This window comes from Macaca fascicularis, chromosome 14 (genome assembly GCF_037993035.2).
Source record: "Macaca fascicularis isolate 582-1 chromosome 14, T2T-MFA8v1.1".
Taxonomy (NCBI): domain Eukaryota; kingdom Metazoa; phylum Chordata; class Mammalia; order Primates; family Cercopithecidae; genus Macaca; species Macaca fascicularis.
In genome coordinates this window covers 11,807,872-11,825,589 of record NC_088388.1, presented here as the reverse complement: position 1 = coordinate 11,825,589, position 17,718 = coordinate 11,807,872, and the positions used below count along the sequence as shown (strand labels likewise).

Here is a 17,718-nt window from a genome sequence, read left to right as displayed (position 1 = left end):
GAAAGAGGACTAGAAGAAAACTACAATAATAACAACAGTGTTGAGAGCACAAGATCACACCATTGGGTTTTGCTTTATATTGTGGAAAACACTGTTGCATCCATTTTACTAAAAGCCGTGTGTCATTATTGTAGTCCCCAAATTGTCAGGGATCCAAATATTACTGCCTTCTTGGTTTCTACAAACAGAGCACAGGCTGGCTGGGCTCCCCTTGGGGCACACTATTGTGTCCTGGTCCCACGCCAGGCTGACACTCTACTTCATTCCTGGGAGGGACTAAGGTGTCTCCCTGGGGAATAAATAGAGCAGGGCTGGGCGCTCACCTCCACAGCAGCTTCCTTGATCCCTGCCACGCACGACTGAACACCGACAGCAGCTGCCTCGCCATGAAGCTGCTAATGATCCTCATGCTGGCGGCCCTCCCTCCGCTCTGCTATGCAGGTGAGTCCTGGGCAGAGACGGCTGCTTCTGGGCTAGGAGTTGTCATTCTGGGCCCCTGTAGAAGAATTCGCAGCCCTTAATCCCCAGCACAGATGAATCCCAGTGTGAAGGGCCTGGGTGTGATAGGCCTTAGGATCCCCGTGAGTTCCTGACAATCAAGTGGGCAGTGCCCTCGTGGGCTGTCCCCTGCATTGGAGCTGCACGTAGTGTATCATGGCACTCGGGGTCTCACCATGGTCACGGCAACCATAGAAACCAGGATGAGTCTCAGGATTGAATACTGAAATTAACGATTTCAGCGGGGCAAGAGAGAGATGGCATCTGCACTTAGAAACCACGAAATAATCGTGGGTCTCCTTGAATGTGGAACGAAATAGGAAACCTCCCAGGACAGAAGGCCCAGGCTGCAGAGTGTGACCCAGTTTCTCTCACCCTGTGTGGCTCAGTCTGTGTTCTCAGAGTTGATCTGGGTCCTTCTGGGATACCCTTTCCCTCCCAGTTGCTTCAGGCTCAAGGCAGACCGGTGAGGAGAACTCACCCCCCCACCCCGGAGTCTCCTTCCAGCACTGAAGATCCAGTGGGAGGCAAAAGCCCCGGCTGCTGGAATCAGCACTAGTAGTTCCATAGGGAGCCTGCCTTGTGCAATTCACAAAGGTGGATTCCAAACCCTACCGTATTGGTGTCCAAGGTAGGTGCAGACGCGTAGAAGGGTGACAAGCTCACAGTCAACAAACTAGAAAATCACAAAGTCCAGAGCACAACCAGCTCACATGAAGCCAAGTCCTGAGCTCTTTCCTCTCCCTTACACTGTGGGGGGTGACCTCAGATCCCTTCATGGACAAGTTCTATTTCCCATTCATGTGTGTGTGTGTGTGTTTGAGACAAGGTCTTGCTGTGTCACCCAGGCTGGGACTGGGACTGGTGTGCAATGGCACGGTCTCAGCTCACTGCAACCTCTTCCTCCCAGGCACAAGTAATGCTCCTGTCTCAGCCTCCCAAGTAGCTGGGACTACAGGTGGGCACCACGATGCCTGGCTAATTTTTATTTTTTTTGTAGAGATGAGGTCTCCCTATGTTGTCCAGGCTGGTCTTGAACTCCTGAGCTCAAGCAATTTCCCTACCTTGGCCTCCCTAAGTGCTGGGATTACAGGCGTGAGCCACCTTCCCTGGTCACACATTCCCTTTTATTGCAGTAGAGTCAACAGAACTAACGGACAATGTCCTAGACCCATTAATCTGAAATCCTTGGAAACCCTCGCTGATGCTGGGCATGATAACAGGGAAGCATTGCATGACTTTGAACCAAGAAAGCCCAAGCGGTGTTTGCTATGTGCCCCCAGTCAGAGCACCTCATTTCTCGAGGGTCCTCTTCACCAAGGATACATGGGGTTGGGCTTCTCTGGGTTTGGGAGGTTGGAGAGAATTTGCAGAGCCTGAGTTTATGCTCTCAGAATTGAGAACTCTACATCCTGCACCAAAATCTTTCTGAACCTCAGTCTGTCCCTGGAGGTACGAAGACAGCCGGCTTTCCCAACTCATCCGTAAAATGAGCTCACACCTCTGGTAATGGCCCATGTTCTTGTGTATTTTTTTTTTTTTTTTTTTCAGATTCTGGCTGCAAACTCCTGGAGGATGTGGTTGAAAAGACCATCAATTCTGACATATCTATACCTGAGTACAAAGAGCTTCTTCAAGAATTCACAGACAGCGAGGCCGCCGCGGAGGCTATGGGGAAGTTCAAGCAGTGCTTCCTCAGCCAGTCACATAGAACTCTGAAAAACTTCGGACTGATGATGGTAATTTTGGCTTCTTCTTAGGTACCCTTTGAAAATCACCGATCAGAACCAGCGGGCTCTAAACTTTATATATCAATTCATTAAACTTTGTCTCCAGGCTGCTTTGCCACTTCACACTGAGAATCTTTAGGTAGTGATAAATGGAAAAGGCAAAAGGGAGAAAAGCAAGACTTAGAGATCACCCATCTACCTCTGACCGCACCAGTCCATTCTCACACAGACACAGACACACATAAGCACACAAGTATAGACACACAGACACACAGCGACAGGCATCTGCATTTTTTTTTTTTTTTTTTTTTTTTGAGACGGAGTTTCGCTCTGTCACCCAGGCTGGACTGTAGTGGCATGAATCTCAGCTCACTGCAACCTCCACTTCCCGGGTTCAAGTGAATTGCCTGCCTCTGCCTCCCAAGTATTTGGGATTACAGGTGTGCGCCACCATGCCCTGCTAATTTTTGTATTTTTACTAGAGATGGAGTTTTGCCATGTTTGCAAGGCTGGTCTCAAACTCCTGACTTCAAGTGATCTGCCTCCCTTGACCTCCCAAAATTCTGGAATTACAGGTGTGAGCCACGGCACCCAGCCAGACACATGCACATTTTTATTAAGAGAAAAAATTTGGTTCTCAAGGAGTCACACACTTGTAGGAGCAACCTACTAAGACATTTCCTAGTTTCACAAAACAAATATTAAAAACATTCTTATTATTTTTTATCTAGCTCAGAAAATACAATTTGTGCAAATTCTGCATTTTCTAAAATAAAGAAAAAGAATTTTTTTGAGATGGAGTTTCACTCCGTCGCCCAGGCTGGAGTGTAGTGGCATGATCTTCGTTCACCGCAAACTCTGCCTCCTGGGATCAAGCAGTTCTTGTGCCTCAGACTCTCGAGTAGCTGGGACTACAGGCACGTACCATCACCATGCCCAGCTAATTTTTGTATTTTTAGTAGAGATGGGGTTTCACCATGTTGGCCAGGCTGGTCTTGAACTCCTGGCCTCAGGTGATCTGCCAGCCTCGGCCTCCCAAATTGCTGGGATTACAGGTGTGAGCCATCCCTCCTGGCCTAAAATAAAGAATTTAAAATGCAAGTCCAAGCAACCAAGATTTGTTAGCATACGTGACTGGAAATCATGCACCACTTAATTAAGTGCCTCATGAAGTGGGAAGTGCAGATCATGGGTATGAAACAGCACGAGTGCTAGAATTGTTTACAACAAAGTCAATTAGAATTGTTTACAACAAAGTCAATGGTTATAACATTGAGTGTTTCTGTTTATAAAGATGTGTTGGCTATGAGTTTTTTTTTTTTTTTTTGAGACAGAGTTTAGCTCTTGTTGCTCAGGCTAGAGTGTAATGGCACAATCTCGGCTCACTGCAACCTCCGCCTCCTGGGTTCAAGTGATTCTCCAGCCTCAGCCTTCAGAGTAGCCAGGATTACTGGCACACGCCACCACACCCAGCTGATTTTAAGTAGAGATGGAGTTTCACCATGTTGGCCAGGCTGGTCTCAAACTCCTGACCTCAGGTGATCTGCCCGCTTCAGCCTCCCAAAGTGCTGGGATTATGTTTTTTTTTTTTTTCTTTAAAGAATTTATTTAATACCCCAAAATTTTATTAAACATTCCACAATAGAATATTTAGAGATATATCAAATGCTCAAGGATAAAAGTAAATATTAACTGCAATTTGGGATGGTTGAATCATTTTTTTCTTTAAAAACTCAGATTAGCAAGGTGCGGTCCCTCATACCTGTAATCCCAGCACTTTGGGAGGCCAAGGTGGGTGGATCACTTGAGGTCAGGAGTTCAAGACCAGCCTGGTCAACATGTTGAAACCCCGTCTCTACTAACAATACAAAAATTAGCCAGGTGTGGTTGCGCACACCTGTAATTCCAGCTACTTGGGTGGCTGAGGCAGAAGAATTGCTTGAACCCGGGAGGCAGAGGTTGCAGTAGGCAAAGATAGTGCCACTGCACTCCAGCCTGGGCAATAAAGAGAGACTCCATCTCAAAAACAAACAAACAAACAAACAATAAACCCAAACAAACCAAAAAAACCCCTCAGATTAATCATTTATATTATAAAACTCCAATGTTTCTTGTTTCCATTTTTTTGTTTTGTTTTGTTTTGTTTTTTTGAGACAGAGTCTTGCTCTTTTGCCCAGGCTGGAGTGCAGTGGTACAATCACAGTTCACTGCAGCCTCCATCTCCTGGGCTCAAGTGATCCTCCCACATCAGCCTCTTGAGTAGCTGCAACTACAGTTGCACACTAGCACATCCAGCATATATATATATGTTTTGTTTTTTTTTTTGTAGAGATTGGGTTTTGTCATATTGCCCAGATTGGTTTAAACTCCTGGGGTCAAGCAATCTGCCCACCTTGGCTTCCCAAAGTGCTGGGATTACAGGCATGAGCCATCGCACCCAGCCCAGCTCCAATATTTCATAGACCTCAAAGGTAATGGTGAAGAGTCTCAGCCTGTTACAACATTTCCACCTTTTATGCCTGTGCAATAACTCAAAACCATCACATTCTTGTATTTGAGCTGAGATTTTTTTTTTTTAACAATTCTTTGTTGTAAAAGTGGTATCAGAAACAGTCCAAATGATCAGGTCTTCAACAAATAGTATGTGCAGCATATTTATTGGATAAGTTATTTCAAGGAATACAATTTTTGGAGAAAAAAAGTATTACATGGATCCCTGGTAGGGAAGAGGTCCTACAACCCTGGCCCCTGTTTGGCGTTATGAAGTGTCTCCTAGAGGACGGAATAAACGGAGAGGGGATGCTGGCTTTTCTTCCACTGCAAATTTTCCTGGGAGTTAGCTGTTTGTGGACAAATGCAAGAAAACAAGAAGGCAAGTTATACTATTTGACTTAGTAAGTGAAATTTGCAAACCTAAGTGATCTGTTTTTGTTTTCCAGCATACAATGTACGACAGTATTTGGTGTAATTAAGAGTAATTAACTTTACACAAGGCGTTTGGCTCAGAGGACTACAGACTATGGCCAGAACTCATCTGTTGATTGCTAGAAGCCACTTTTCTTTCTTGTGTTGTCTTTTTATATGTGGAAACTGCTGGACAATTGTTGAAACCTCAAATTCATTTCCATTTCAATAAACGGCAAATCACTAAAATTATTTCTTGTTCTTCTATTAAAAAAAAAAAAAAGAGGCTTCCCAGACTGCACAGGCAGGCTGTAGGTTGCAGACAGAGAGGCCTCGAAGGAGCTGGGTGAGGGTCCGAGGTTTCTGGGAAACGCTTGAATTCTCATCATCTCCAGCCCAAGAGTTGGACTTCTCTCTCTCCGAAGAAAAAAAGCATTAGCTCTTGTTGCCTAATTTTTCTCTGAAGAGTGTTTCACGCTCCACATCCCACTACCTCCCTCAGCCACTTTCTCTGGAAACCTCACACTCTTGGGGTCGTGCTCAGAAGCCCTGATTTTACCCCAGTCCCATCCATGCCGAGCCCTGCTGGTTATGCCAGGCTCCTCTGGGTGGTCTGTGGGCCTCCCCCGGGTGTGCAGGGCCCAGACCAGAGCCAGTCAGGGAGGGGAGGAGTGCAAAGCAAGGGGGATCCTGTCTGAATTTTAAATTTTGATTTTGATTTGTCATTCGTGGATGTTGGCGTTAATGTTGAACTTTTAAAGTATTGCATGAAAATATTACTTACCCTGATGACTGAGTTTTCTAGCATAACAACACCTTAAATTATGCAATGTTCCCCCGTCCAGTCTCTGCCAGTGGGTTCATCCTCCCCTGCCCCACAGTGAGCTGCAAAGGCCATGAGGGTTGAGGGGAGTGAGTGTGATGTGCAGGGACCCGGCACAGCAGAGGATTTTTAAATGGAAACTAGGGTCTCGTTCATGTTCTGTCCCCTGTATTCCTGTCATCAGGGTTAGGTTATTACTACCTCTTCTGCTGTCACTTCAGCCTGTCCCTCTTCTTAGTGGGGCCATCCCCTCACCCAGGAAGACCCTGTCTGTTTCTCAGACAACTCAGATCCACCAGGGATGACTCTTCCCTTCAGCAAGGCAGGTGCAGGGATCCAGGCCCACAACAGGGGTCCATAATAATGTTATAATTTAAAAAAAAAAACACAACATTTCTTAAAGTGAGTACATATCAATGAATCTAGCCAAGGATATATTCACCATCTTAGCAATGCAGTTGTAAAGTACAAAGTCTAATATGTTTCTATGCGGAAGTGGCCTATGAAGGCAATAACACCTGTGACCTACAAAAGTCATAGTGAGGCCTTGCACCCAGGACCGTTCCCAAACCACAGCCCAACTTGTTTTGCTTCACACCCTAAAAGGCAGGAAAAGGGAAAAGAGACTCAGAGCTAGGAACTGGAAGATGTGCACATGGGCACTCACTTAGAAACTGCAAATCTGTTCAGTGAAGGCCCTGGCCCATTTGATGAAGTGGTGAAATACATTCTAGAAAGGAAACAAGCTCCAATGGAAGGGACCACTCCAGAATGCCCATGCCACATGGGGAGCATCGCACAATGAAAAACAGGTTTGCTCTGGTGGCCAAGCCTGTGACTCAGCGTGTCAGACCCATGTAACTGACAGAGGAAACTACCCAAGGGAAGGACGTAGAACTACAAGCTTCTGAAATGGCCCAGGAAGAGAATGTTTATAAGAAGCACCTTGAAGCAGCATAAAAGTGATGAGAAAGTATGACTCGGGTCCTTGAGGCATAGGGCGCTCACACCCAGCACTTCCTGAAGACCCCTGTGAAGCTCGTTACTTTTTGCCCCAGTGTCCTAGCTCAGTGGGGGATATAGGTCTCCAAGATGGCTACACTGGGGAAAAAGAGGACTACAGATAGCTTAGACCAAGCATCCAGGGTGTCTTATGACAATGACAGGAAAGCCCATTTCGGTCAAGACTCAAGCAATGAAAAAACACACATTCAGAGCAATGCTCACGGTCATGCCTGATGGAGAAAATCATCTCTGTATATCAGTTCAGGGGAGCACAGAGCCCACTGAAGAATTCCTCATTCCTTGCTTCAGGCAGGAATGGATGCTGTGGCCTTGAGGTGGAAGTGGATAAAGAGATATGAAGACTGAGGACTACAGCTGTGCCCATCGAAAGAGACACTGATTGTAACGGCTCCAGCCCCAGCACTGACTGTGTGGAGAGTTCCAGGGGAAGCAGGGACACAGACGTGGTGACCAGCCAGGGCCTGACCACAGCTTCGGGGCCTGGATGTGGTGGTCTATTGATCACTGAATGATACTACGGGGGCCCAGGACTGCAACTGGCTGGGGTTGCACCACCAGCCTTTAGAGGTTTATAATAACTGAGGTCATAGAAACTATGTTCTGCGACCATAATTGAGTCCAATTAAAATAAAAAACAGAATTACAAGAAATTCTCCAATCACTTGGAAATTCAACACTCTACTACTAAATGATCAATGGGTGATGAAATACTTTTCGAAAATTTTGTGAAAGTGTGTGTCCAGCCCTGGGCTGTGAGGTTTAGGCAGGGACAATGGATGAACCCTTCTCTGCTCTGGCCTCCTGCTGGGACAGTTGGGGCACAATGCTCTTTCACTTCCTAGATGGCCTCTGATTTGTTGAGAGCATTAGGGTCTGTGTAGCACAGCATTAATCTCTTAGATTAGGAGGAGGCCTGGGATGACATCATCTTCCTCTATTTACATTTTTTTCTTACAGACAACTAGGGACGCATCAGGATGCCTGGGATCACTGCACTCTGTGACCACCTCCATCCCATTTGCACTTGGCTATAGTTCCTTACAAGGGTCTTCTATTTCATTTTTATCCTAGGTTTGTCTTTTTACAAAGTGAAGGGTTTAGAATTGAAGGATTCATAGGCAGACCTTGGACTGCAACCTCAGTTGCCCTAATACAGAAACATGTTGACTGTCAATCCTATCTGCAGGATTGCAACTGCTCTCTGAGGACAGCAAGCCCAAAATGTGTGGTCCTCTCCCTATGCCTGTATCCTGGCTAGATCTAGGCCAAGATATTTTTTATGCTCTTGGCAGTTCCCCTGTATTTTCTACAGATATTTCTTACCTTCAGCCAGATGCTTGTCAAATTTTCCAGCCTGCAACTAATAGGGGCCTAATGGGGCATTGGTGATGCTTTTTCTATGTTTTCTGTCTGCCTTACTTTCTTCTTTTGCACTGACTGAGTCATATTTAATTTCATTTTCCTTTGCCAGTCTGAAAGTTACACATGCTCTTGATATTTTGATGTACGGTCCAACCCCACAGGGTCGATGGGTTTTTCTCCCCGTGTGCGGAGACGAGAGATTGCAGAAATAAAGACACAAGACAAAGAGATAAAAGAAAAGACAGCTGGGCCTGGGAGGCCACTATCACCAAGACGCAGAGACAGGTAGTGGCCCCGAATGCCAGACTGCGCTGATATTTATTGCATACAAGACAAAGGGGCAGGGTAAGGAGTGTGAGCCATCTCCAATGATAGGTAAGGTCACGTGGGTCAGTCACGTGGGTCATGTGTCCAGTGGACAGGGGGCCCTTCCCTGCCTGGCAGCGAGGCAGAGAGAAAGGGAGGAGAGAGAGAGAAACAGCCTACGCCATTATTTCTGCATATCAGAGACTTTTAGTACTTTCACTAATTTGCTACTGCTATCTAAAAGGCTGAGCCAGGTGTACAGGAGGGAACATGAAGGCGGACTAGGAGCGTGACCACTGAAGCACAGCGTCACAGGGAGATGGTTAAGCCTCCGGATAACTGCCGGCGGGCCTTACTGATGTCAGGCCTTCCACAAGAGGTGGAGGAGCAGAGTCTTCTCTAAACTCCCCTCAGGGAGAGGGAGACTCCCTTTCCCGGTCTGCTAAGTAGCCGGTGTTTTTCCTTGACACTGACGCTACCGCTCCGCTAGACCACGGTCCACTTGGCAACGGGCGTCTTCCCAGACGCTGGCATTACTGCTAGACCAAGGAGCCCTCTAGTGGCCCTGTCGGGGCGTGACAGAGGACTCGTCCTCTTGTCTTCTGGTCACTCCTCACTATGTCCCCTCAACTCCCATCTCTATATGGCCTGGCTTTTCCTAGGTTATGATTATAGAGCGAAGATTATTATAATATTGGAATAAAGAGTAATTGCTACAAACTAATGATTAATGATATTCATATATAATCATATCTATTATCTATATCTAGTATAAGTCTTCTTATTTTATATATTTTATTATACTGGAACAACTCGTGCCCTCGATGTCTTGCCTCGGCACCTGGGTGACTTGCTGTCCACATTTTGATGCATATGTAACATTTTTATTTTCTCTTTTAGAAAAAATGATCTTGATAACAAGTACTGATTGTTTTAATACTGCTCTACAAGTTATGATCTCTTCTGTCATTATTGTCTTATTTTAGACACCTCCATTATATGAAATCTACATAGAATTTCTATATGAAATCTACATAGAAATAAGACTAGGGGAAACTGAAGTACGGACATGCACTGGAGGATAAAACCTTAGATAGAGGAGCTATTTCTGGTAAAGAGAAAATGAGGTTTAGGATAGGACATGGATAATTATTGAGACTCAACACAGGAAAGGATGAGAGCAGAAATCTCAGATAAAGACAGCGACCTCATTCCAGTTTCTTCTGTCCTTCTTCAACATGAGATTTTTCACCACAAAGGATGGGTAAAATTGGATCACTGGATTTCTTTAGGTGCATGAAGTCAGAAGGTCAGGTGATCAGGCTGAATGAGACAGCATCACAATCTATTATGTAGTGTCAACTATGAAAGGAAACATATGTTAGCAAAATACCTGACGTATTGGCAAATAGTGCTGATTGCATGCTTTTGAAGCTGTCAGGGTATTTATCCAGAGAATGTAAAACCTTAAGGTCTTACAGTTCTGTAATTCATTAACTTTTCTCTAACTGGTAGTCAGTGTGCCCATCATGGGACTTTTCTCTTCCCTTTGATATTCTGCAAACCACACATTTTCATGTATGTACTCATTTGAGAGAGGGATGTGTGTATGTATGTATGTATGTATAGATAGATAGATAGATAGATATAGAGATATATCTCAGATGAGAGATATAATATATACATATCTGCAGTTTTTATCAGAAAGTGTACAGTCAAGAAAATAAACACTATATGTAAATTAATCAATTAATCAGAATGACATTCCATGTAGAAATTAGTGTTAGGAATTTTGACAGACTCCAGAACCAAAAAGGGGTTATGAAAGATGCCCTCTGATTGCAAATTGCAGGAAAACCATACCAACCCTGAAGCTGGAAGAGAAAAAGATAAAATGCTGTTGCCCAGATCTCATGACTGCAGCTGAAGGCGAGGCTGCTGCTAAAACTGAGCCACCTCAGCAGGAATAACAGCCATCGCACTGCACTCTGCTTTTCTGGGCTGCTGGGTGCTGCACGCTCTGCCACCACAATCAGTACAAGGAGCAATGTGAGAAACAAAGAAACATGACTTCTGCCTCCTCTCACCTTTCAGTGACCCAGCAACGCCTTCCACTGGAGAACAAGGAGCCAGCTTCCCTGAGGTTCTGAGATGTGAAACACAACGGCTTTTATTTTACCAATGAGGGATACAAATAAAAAGTAAATCCAGAATTAAGAAATCGTGTGCCCTATCTGGCATCCCATGATTGTAATCTAGCATCTCGGTCTTCATTTTTCAGCCATTTGGAGGCCATTTGTCTGACGTATCAAAGTGTTAATAGCTGGTAAGTTTGTTCCCTAGATTATAATAAACAAGACTTAATTAGTTCAATAAATACGTAGACTAACGACCACACAAGACTTATTGGGCAATAGCCAGTACTAGGTCATCCTGGGGTAGGAAAAATTTCTGCAAATTTATGTGTTAGAGCCAAAGAATGGCTGACCTACAGTCAGAGAGATTTCAAGAAAGCTAAAGCGAGGTGTGCACAAAGTAACAGAGCTAATGACATTAAGGGTATCAACAATACATGCTACAAAAATTTTTTGTTATCTGTTTCAGTGCAATGGCCTGTTGGCGAAGAAAGGTCTTTCTAGTGAGCAAACTGTCAAGTTCACCAAAGCAAACTGTCTCTAGAAACCCACAGTGAAGATCAGGCCATCAGTTTCCTGGTTTATCTCACATATCCTGAGGTTATTTGTTCAGCTTCTCTATGCAGTCCTTCCAAAATTTATAAAACACTTCATTACACCTATTGCAGACACCACAGGGCAACTGCTTTTCTCTCTAGAACAAGATCAAGAAAATCTACTTAATTTCTTCATCCTAAGTGGCACCTGTTTTTGCAGGGGACTCAAACATCCTCTTTTGACATGGTACCTCAGATGTGATTCTGGTTTGCTGTCCTCATGTGTTTTATTCACATGAAGGGCTGAATAACAAAGACACACAGGTACCTCAAGGGTGGACCAGCACATCTTATGGACTGTGGGGATGGTCAAGAAGAGGTGTGAGGACCTGGTCCAGTTCTCTGCCACCCAGTTCTCCATCTGGGATTCCTTTATGTGGAAGAGGAAGTACAAATTGAGAACCATGGTGATCACCTGATAAATGTATGGCCAAAGTACTTGGACACTAGGATCTTGATTGATCCTCTAAATTTTTTCATCTTCTAGGAAGCTGATCACCAGTTTGAAGACCAATCCCTAGAGAATTGCTGGGTAGTAACCTCAGGCAGAAGCACACTGGGACCAACACATCCTGGTGAGGACAGTAGTCCAATATTTACTCCACCCACACCCACACCCACATGTAGACTTAGATCCAAGACACATCATTAAGAATATTAACAATATCATAATAATAGTCACTCTGATGTAATCATAAAACAAAAAATTTGAAAAGTAATTATCTTAACTGTGGAAGATCCCAACAGAGCCAGAACCAGGTTCTGTAGCACTCTTTGTTAACCCTTAGGGTGTGTAAACATTCCTTGTTAGCAGAATGGGTTAGATTCTGTTTGATATTTTGTGTTGAGAAAGAGGTGATTATTTTTTACTTAATCATCTATATTTTCTCCTTTGGTTACGTAACTGTGGGAATTGACATTTAGTGCTCAGATGCTGTGATGTGTATTTTCCTCCATTAATTCATTTATTCCTTATGTAAATCCTGTGAGGTAGGCACTGCTTTTGCCACCTGAGTTTAAAATTAAGGAAACTATTTCTGCAAAGCTAAGCCACTTGCTGCAAAATTCACAAGTAGAAAATACCAGAGCTTAGCTTAAGCCCAGCAAGTCTGGTCCCCAAACTGGGCCTCTCCTGATTCCTTAATCAATGGATATATTCTAATTCTGAAAGATTCAAGCAGCACTCCAGAATTAAACAAAACATCAAACTGCCCTAGTAAGATTCTGTTAGACAGAGGCTAGCAAGGCTGTAGAGAAAAGGGAATGCTTATACACTGTTGGTAGGAGTGTAAATTAGTTTAGCCATTATAGAAATCAGTGTGGCAATTCCTCAAAGAGCTAAAAACAGAACTACCACTTGACCTAGCAATCCCATCACTGGGTATAAACCTAAAGGAATATAAAGCATGCTTATGTTCATTGCAGCACTATTCACAATAGCGAAGACATGGAACCAACCTAAATGTCTATCAATGGCAGACTGGATAAAGAAAATGTGGTACATATACACCATGAAATACTATGAAGCCATTAAAAAGAATGAGGTCATGTCTTTTCCAGGAACATGGATGGAGCTGGAGGCCATTATCCTTAGCAAACTAATGAAGGGAAAGAAAACAAATACTACATGTTCTTACTTATAAGTGGGAGCTAAATGATGTGAACACGTAGACACATAGAGGGCAACAACAGACAGTGGGGCCGACTTGAGCATGGAGGGTGGATGGAGGGATAGGATCAGAAAAAATAATATTGGGTACTAGGCTTAATACCAGAGTGATAAAATAATATGCACAACAAACCTCCATAATACCACTTGACCAACTGACATGAACCCCAAACCTAGAATAAAAGTTAAAACAAAATTCTGTTAGAAGCAACTTCGAATTTATAGAACAGAGCATAGTTGACGTCTTTAAATTTTCTTTTTTTTTTTTTTTTTTTTTTTTTTTTTGAGACGGAGTCTCGCTCTGTCGCCCAGGCTGGAGTGCAGTGGCCGGATCTCAGCTCACTGCAAGCTCCGCCTCCCGGGTTCCCGCCATTCTCCTGCCTCAGCCTCCCGAGTAGCTGGGACCACAGGCGCCGCCACCTCGCCCGGCTAATTTTTTGTGTTTTTAGTAGAGACGGGGTTTCACCGTGTTAGCCAGGATGGTCTCGATCTCCTGACCTTGTGATCCGCCCGTCTCGGCCTCCCAAAGTGCTGGGATTACAGGCTTGAGCCACCGCGCCCGGCCGACATCTTTAAATTTTCTACTGTTTCCTCTAGAAACCAGGTGTGGGCATCCATTTATCTAGATTTCCTTTTGATATCGTGACAAAAGTTTCGTGAATCTGTTTCTGGAGGCTTGTATATCTCCACTCAGGCAGCTATTAATATATTTTTGTGGCTGCTGTTTATATTATTGTCAATGGTACCATTTCTTCATTATGGTGTGTAGTGGCGTAGCTAGCTTGCAGGAAAGCAATTCCCTTTTTCATTTTCTTAACTTGTATTTAGCTAACTTCATGTATTCTTATTTCTTTTAATAGGTTTTAGTTGATTGTGTTAGATTTTCACCAAAATTGATCAGCTATCTATATTATTGTACAATTCATTGATTTGGCTTTTTTCAATAAGGATTTTTCTTCTCGTGTGAAAATCATTTTTTTTGCAATTTGCATCATTCTTTTTTTAAACACACTATTCCTTTAGAGTACATTCAGGTTTACAGAAAAGATTGAGTAGAAAATACAGAGTTCACATATAACTCCTGCCCCTGCACAGGTACAGCCTCCCTCATTATTCAAAGCCCTAACCCAGAGTGACATACATAATTGATGAACTCACCTGGACAAATTATTTTCATGCAAAGTGCATAGCTTATATTAAAGTTCACTCTCGCTGTCCTACATTCTATAATTTCTGAGAAATATGTAATGACCTGTATATACCATCACAGGGTACTCTATTCAACAAATGGTGCTGGGATAATTGGCAAGCCACATGTAGGAGACTGAAACTGGATCCTCATCTCTCATCTTATATGAAAAGCAACTCAAGGTGGATCAAGGACTCAAATCTAGGACCTGAAACTGTAAACATTCTATAAGATAACATCGGAAAAACCCTTCTAGACATTTGCTTAGGCAAAGATTTCAGGACCAAGAACCTAAAGGCAAATGCAATAAAAACAAAGATAAATAGGTGGGATTTAATTGAACTAAAGAGCTTCCGCATAGCAAAGGAAACAGTCAGCAGAGTAAACAGACAACCCACAGAGGAGAAAATCTTCACAATCTATACATCCAACAAAAAACTAATATCCAGAATCTATAAGGAACTCAAACAAATTAGCAAGGAAAAAACAAACAATCCCATCAAAAAAGGGGCTAAGGACAGGAATAGACAGTTCCTAGAAAGAACATATACAAAGGGCCAACAAACATGAAAAAATGCTCAATGTCACTAATGATCAGGGAAATGCACATCAAAACCACAATGCAATACCACCTTACTACTGCAAGAAGGGCCATAATATATTAAGACCATAATGATTCAAAAAATCAAAAAAACAAAAGATGTTGTTCAGAGATGCAGTGAAAAGGGAACACTTCTACACTGCTGATGGGAATGTGAACAAATACAACCACTATGGAAAACAGTGTAGATATTCCTTAAATAACCAGAAGTAGAACTACCATTTGATCCAGCAGTCCTACTACTGAGTACCCAGAGGAAAAGAAGTCATTATATGGAAAAGATCCTTGCACAGGCATTTTTCTAGCAGCACAATTCAGGACTGCAAAAACATACAACCAGCCAAAATGCCCATCAATCAACAAGTGATTCAAGAAATTGTAGTATGCATATACAATGGGTTACTACGCAGCCATAAAAAGGAAAGAATGGCATTAGCAGCAACCTGGATAGAACTGGAAACCATTATTCTAAGAGAAGTAACTTAGGAATGAAAAACCAAACATTACATGTACTCACTCATAAGTAGGAGCTCAACTATTAGGATGCAGAAGCATAAGAATAATACAAAGAACTTTGGGGACTTGAGGGAAAAGGTGGGAGGTGGGTGAGTGATAAAAGACTACAAATTGGGTTCAGTGTATGCTACTTGGATGATGGGTGCACCCAAATCACACAAATCAGTGCTAAAGAACTTACTCATATAACCAAATACTACCTGTTTCCCAAAAATCTATGGAAATAAAAAATTTTTTAAAATTCAGAATTGTTTCTCTGCCCTAAAAATCCCCTGTGCTCTCCCTTTTCATGATTCCCTCCCCATTAACGTTTGTCAATAACAGACCTTTGTTTCCATATGTGCTTTTCAGAATGTCATATGGTTGGAATCCTACAGTAGGTAACCCTTTCAGATTGGCTTCTTTTACTTAGTTGTAAGGATTTGAGATTCCTTTTTTTCTTTTCATGGCATAATAGCTCATTACTTCTTGGTGGTGAATCATATTTTTCTGCCTGTAGGTACCAAAGGTTAATAATCTCTGCACGTATTAAAGGACTTCTCAGTTGCTTCCTGTTTTGATGATTTTCAATCAAGCGTCTTTGAATATCCGTGTCCACATTTTTGTATGGAAACTAAACTTCAACTAATTTAGGTTAATATCAAGGAGCACACTTACTGGAATTTATGGTGAGAATGTGTTCAGTTTAGTAAGAAACTGCCACACTGTCTTCCAAATGGTTGTACCATTTTGCATTTCCACCCGTCAATGAATGAGAGTTCCTGTTGTTCCTCATCTCACCAGCATTTGATGTTGTCACTGTAGGATCTTACTTCAAAAGGAAAAGACGAAAAAGTGAAATGAACTAGATGAAGAAGCTAATGTGAGGCATCATTGATTAGAAGAATTCACTTGAGTGAAAAAGTAAAATGCAAGGGGCTGCTTAGACAGAAATTAATCTGCATCTGCCTCCAGCCCACCTCACATGTAAACAGGGCCAGATTTTAGACTGAGAGAACCACTTTGCTACTTCACAACTCATACACCATCAATGCCTGAGTCAGACCTTCTGGCTTTTAAACTGTGCAACTCTGGATGGGTTTCTTATTTCTGCAAGTCAGTTGCCTCAACTATATTATTGGAAATGTAATAGTTTATATATTGCACTTTTGTAACAAGAATGTGAATATGATCAATTGTGTTTTGCAGGTACAGATATACAAACTGAAAACTATTACTACTCTATTACCACCGTTCTCATTAACTACAGAAGTTTTTGCAACACTCTGGGCCTGCATGTTTCCAAGAAGAATCAGCTCACGGCTAGTTTGGTGACTGGATTTTCATGGGACGTTCCATTCTATAAAGCCAAGGCAATGTTTGTGTGATCAAGGATAAAAATGTTTTGTTGGTTGAATGAATGAGTCAACAGAAAGTAAGGGCTTAGGAAAGAGAATGTGCTCAAGGCCCTCTTGGCCTTCTGTAAATCCTTGGCTTTACAGAAGCAGGTAGCTCAAAATTCAGGTGCTTGGAAGGTGTGACTTTTACTTCAAGCCCAGGTGGTTTAAATTTTTTTTCATTGTGATACGAAAATGTAAAACGTGCCATCTTACATTTGGTACATTACAAATGTACCATCTTACGACTCGGCATGCACCTCAGCGGTATTCAGTACATTCACTTTATTGTGCAACCAATCTCCAAAAACTTTTTTTGGAAACCTGAAATCCTCTACCATTAAACAATACCTCCCAATATCTTTTCCCCAAAAGCCTCTGAAAACCACTATTCAAACTTCTGTTTCTGTGGATTTGGATACTGTAGATACCACACATAAGTGGAATCATACTATATTTATGTTTGTGACTGGATTACTTCATATAGCATAATGTACTGTAGTCCGTCTATATTGAATTCTACAGCCTGTGTCTGGATTTTCCTTCTTTTAGAGTCTGAATAAGATTCCATTCCATGAATACCCAGATTTGCTTCATCCTTTCATCTGGGGATGAACACTGGGTTGGTTCCCCTTCTTCACCTATGTGAATAGTGTCCTTAAGGACATGCCCATGCGATATATCTATAATATCCTGATTTCAGTACTTGTGGCTATATCATCAGAGGAGAAATTCCTTGATCCTATGATATTTTCTGTTTTAATTTGAGAGGCCCCCATACTCTTCAATGATGGCTGAACTATTTTACATTCCCACTAAGAGAGCACTTCCTTGTTACAATGGTATTTTCAAATTTGTTAGTTAGCTTGTATGTCTGTTTTATAGCAGCTATCCTAAAGGATATGAAAGTCTGTTATTTTGACCTGAGATTTAAAATCACCAAAAAAAAAAAAAAAAAAAAAAGATGCAGTGGGGCAACAAAATCTG

General features: G+C 42.6%; 1 protein-coding gene across 1 annotated transcript; it reads left to right on the top strand.

Moving 5' to 3' along the window:
- The first annotated feature begins 327 nt into the window (after positions 1-327).
- On the top strand, positions 328-5,375 carry LOC102147060 (mammaglobin-B). The gene is made up of 3 exons (XM_005577599.5): positions 328-441; positions 2,050-2,237; positions 5,168-5,375. The coding sequence occupies exons 1-3, from the start codon at positions 387-389 to the stop codon at positions 5,198-5,200; spliced, it is 276 nt and encodes a 91-aa protein (XP_005577656.2). The 5' UTR covers positions 328-386; the 3' UTR covers positions 5,201-5,375.
- The last annotated feature ends 12,343 nt before the right edge of the window (positions 5,376-17,718 follow it).

Excerpts from the sequence above, each read along its gene's own strand:
- LOC102147060 (XM_005577599.5), top strand. The coding sequence starts at position 387 with ATGAAGCTGCTAATGATCCTCATGCTGGCGGCCCTCCCTCCGCTCTGC. Across the intron at positions 442-2,049 it reads CCCTCCGCTCTGCTATGCAG|ATTCTGGCTGCAAACTCCTG; the intron begins GTGAGTCCTGGG and ends TTTTTTTTTCAG. Across the intron at positions 2,238-5,167 it reads AAAACTTCGGACTGATGATG|CATACAATGTACGACAGTAT; the intron begins GTAATTTTGGCT and ends TTTGTTTTCCAG.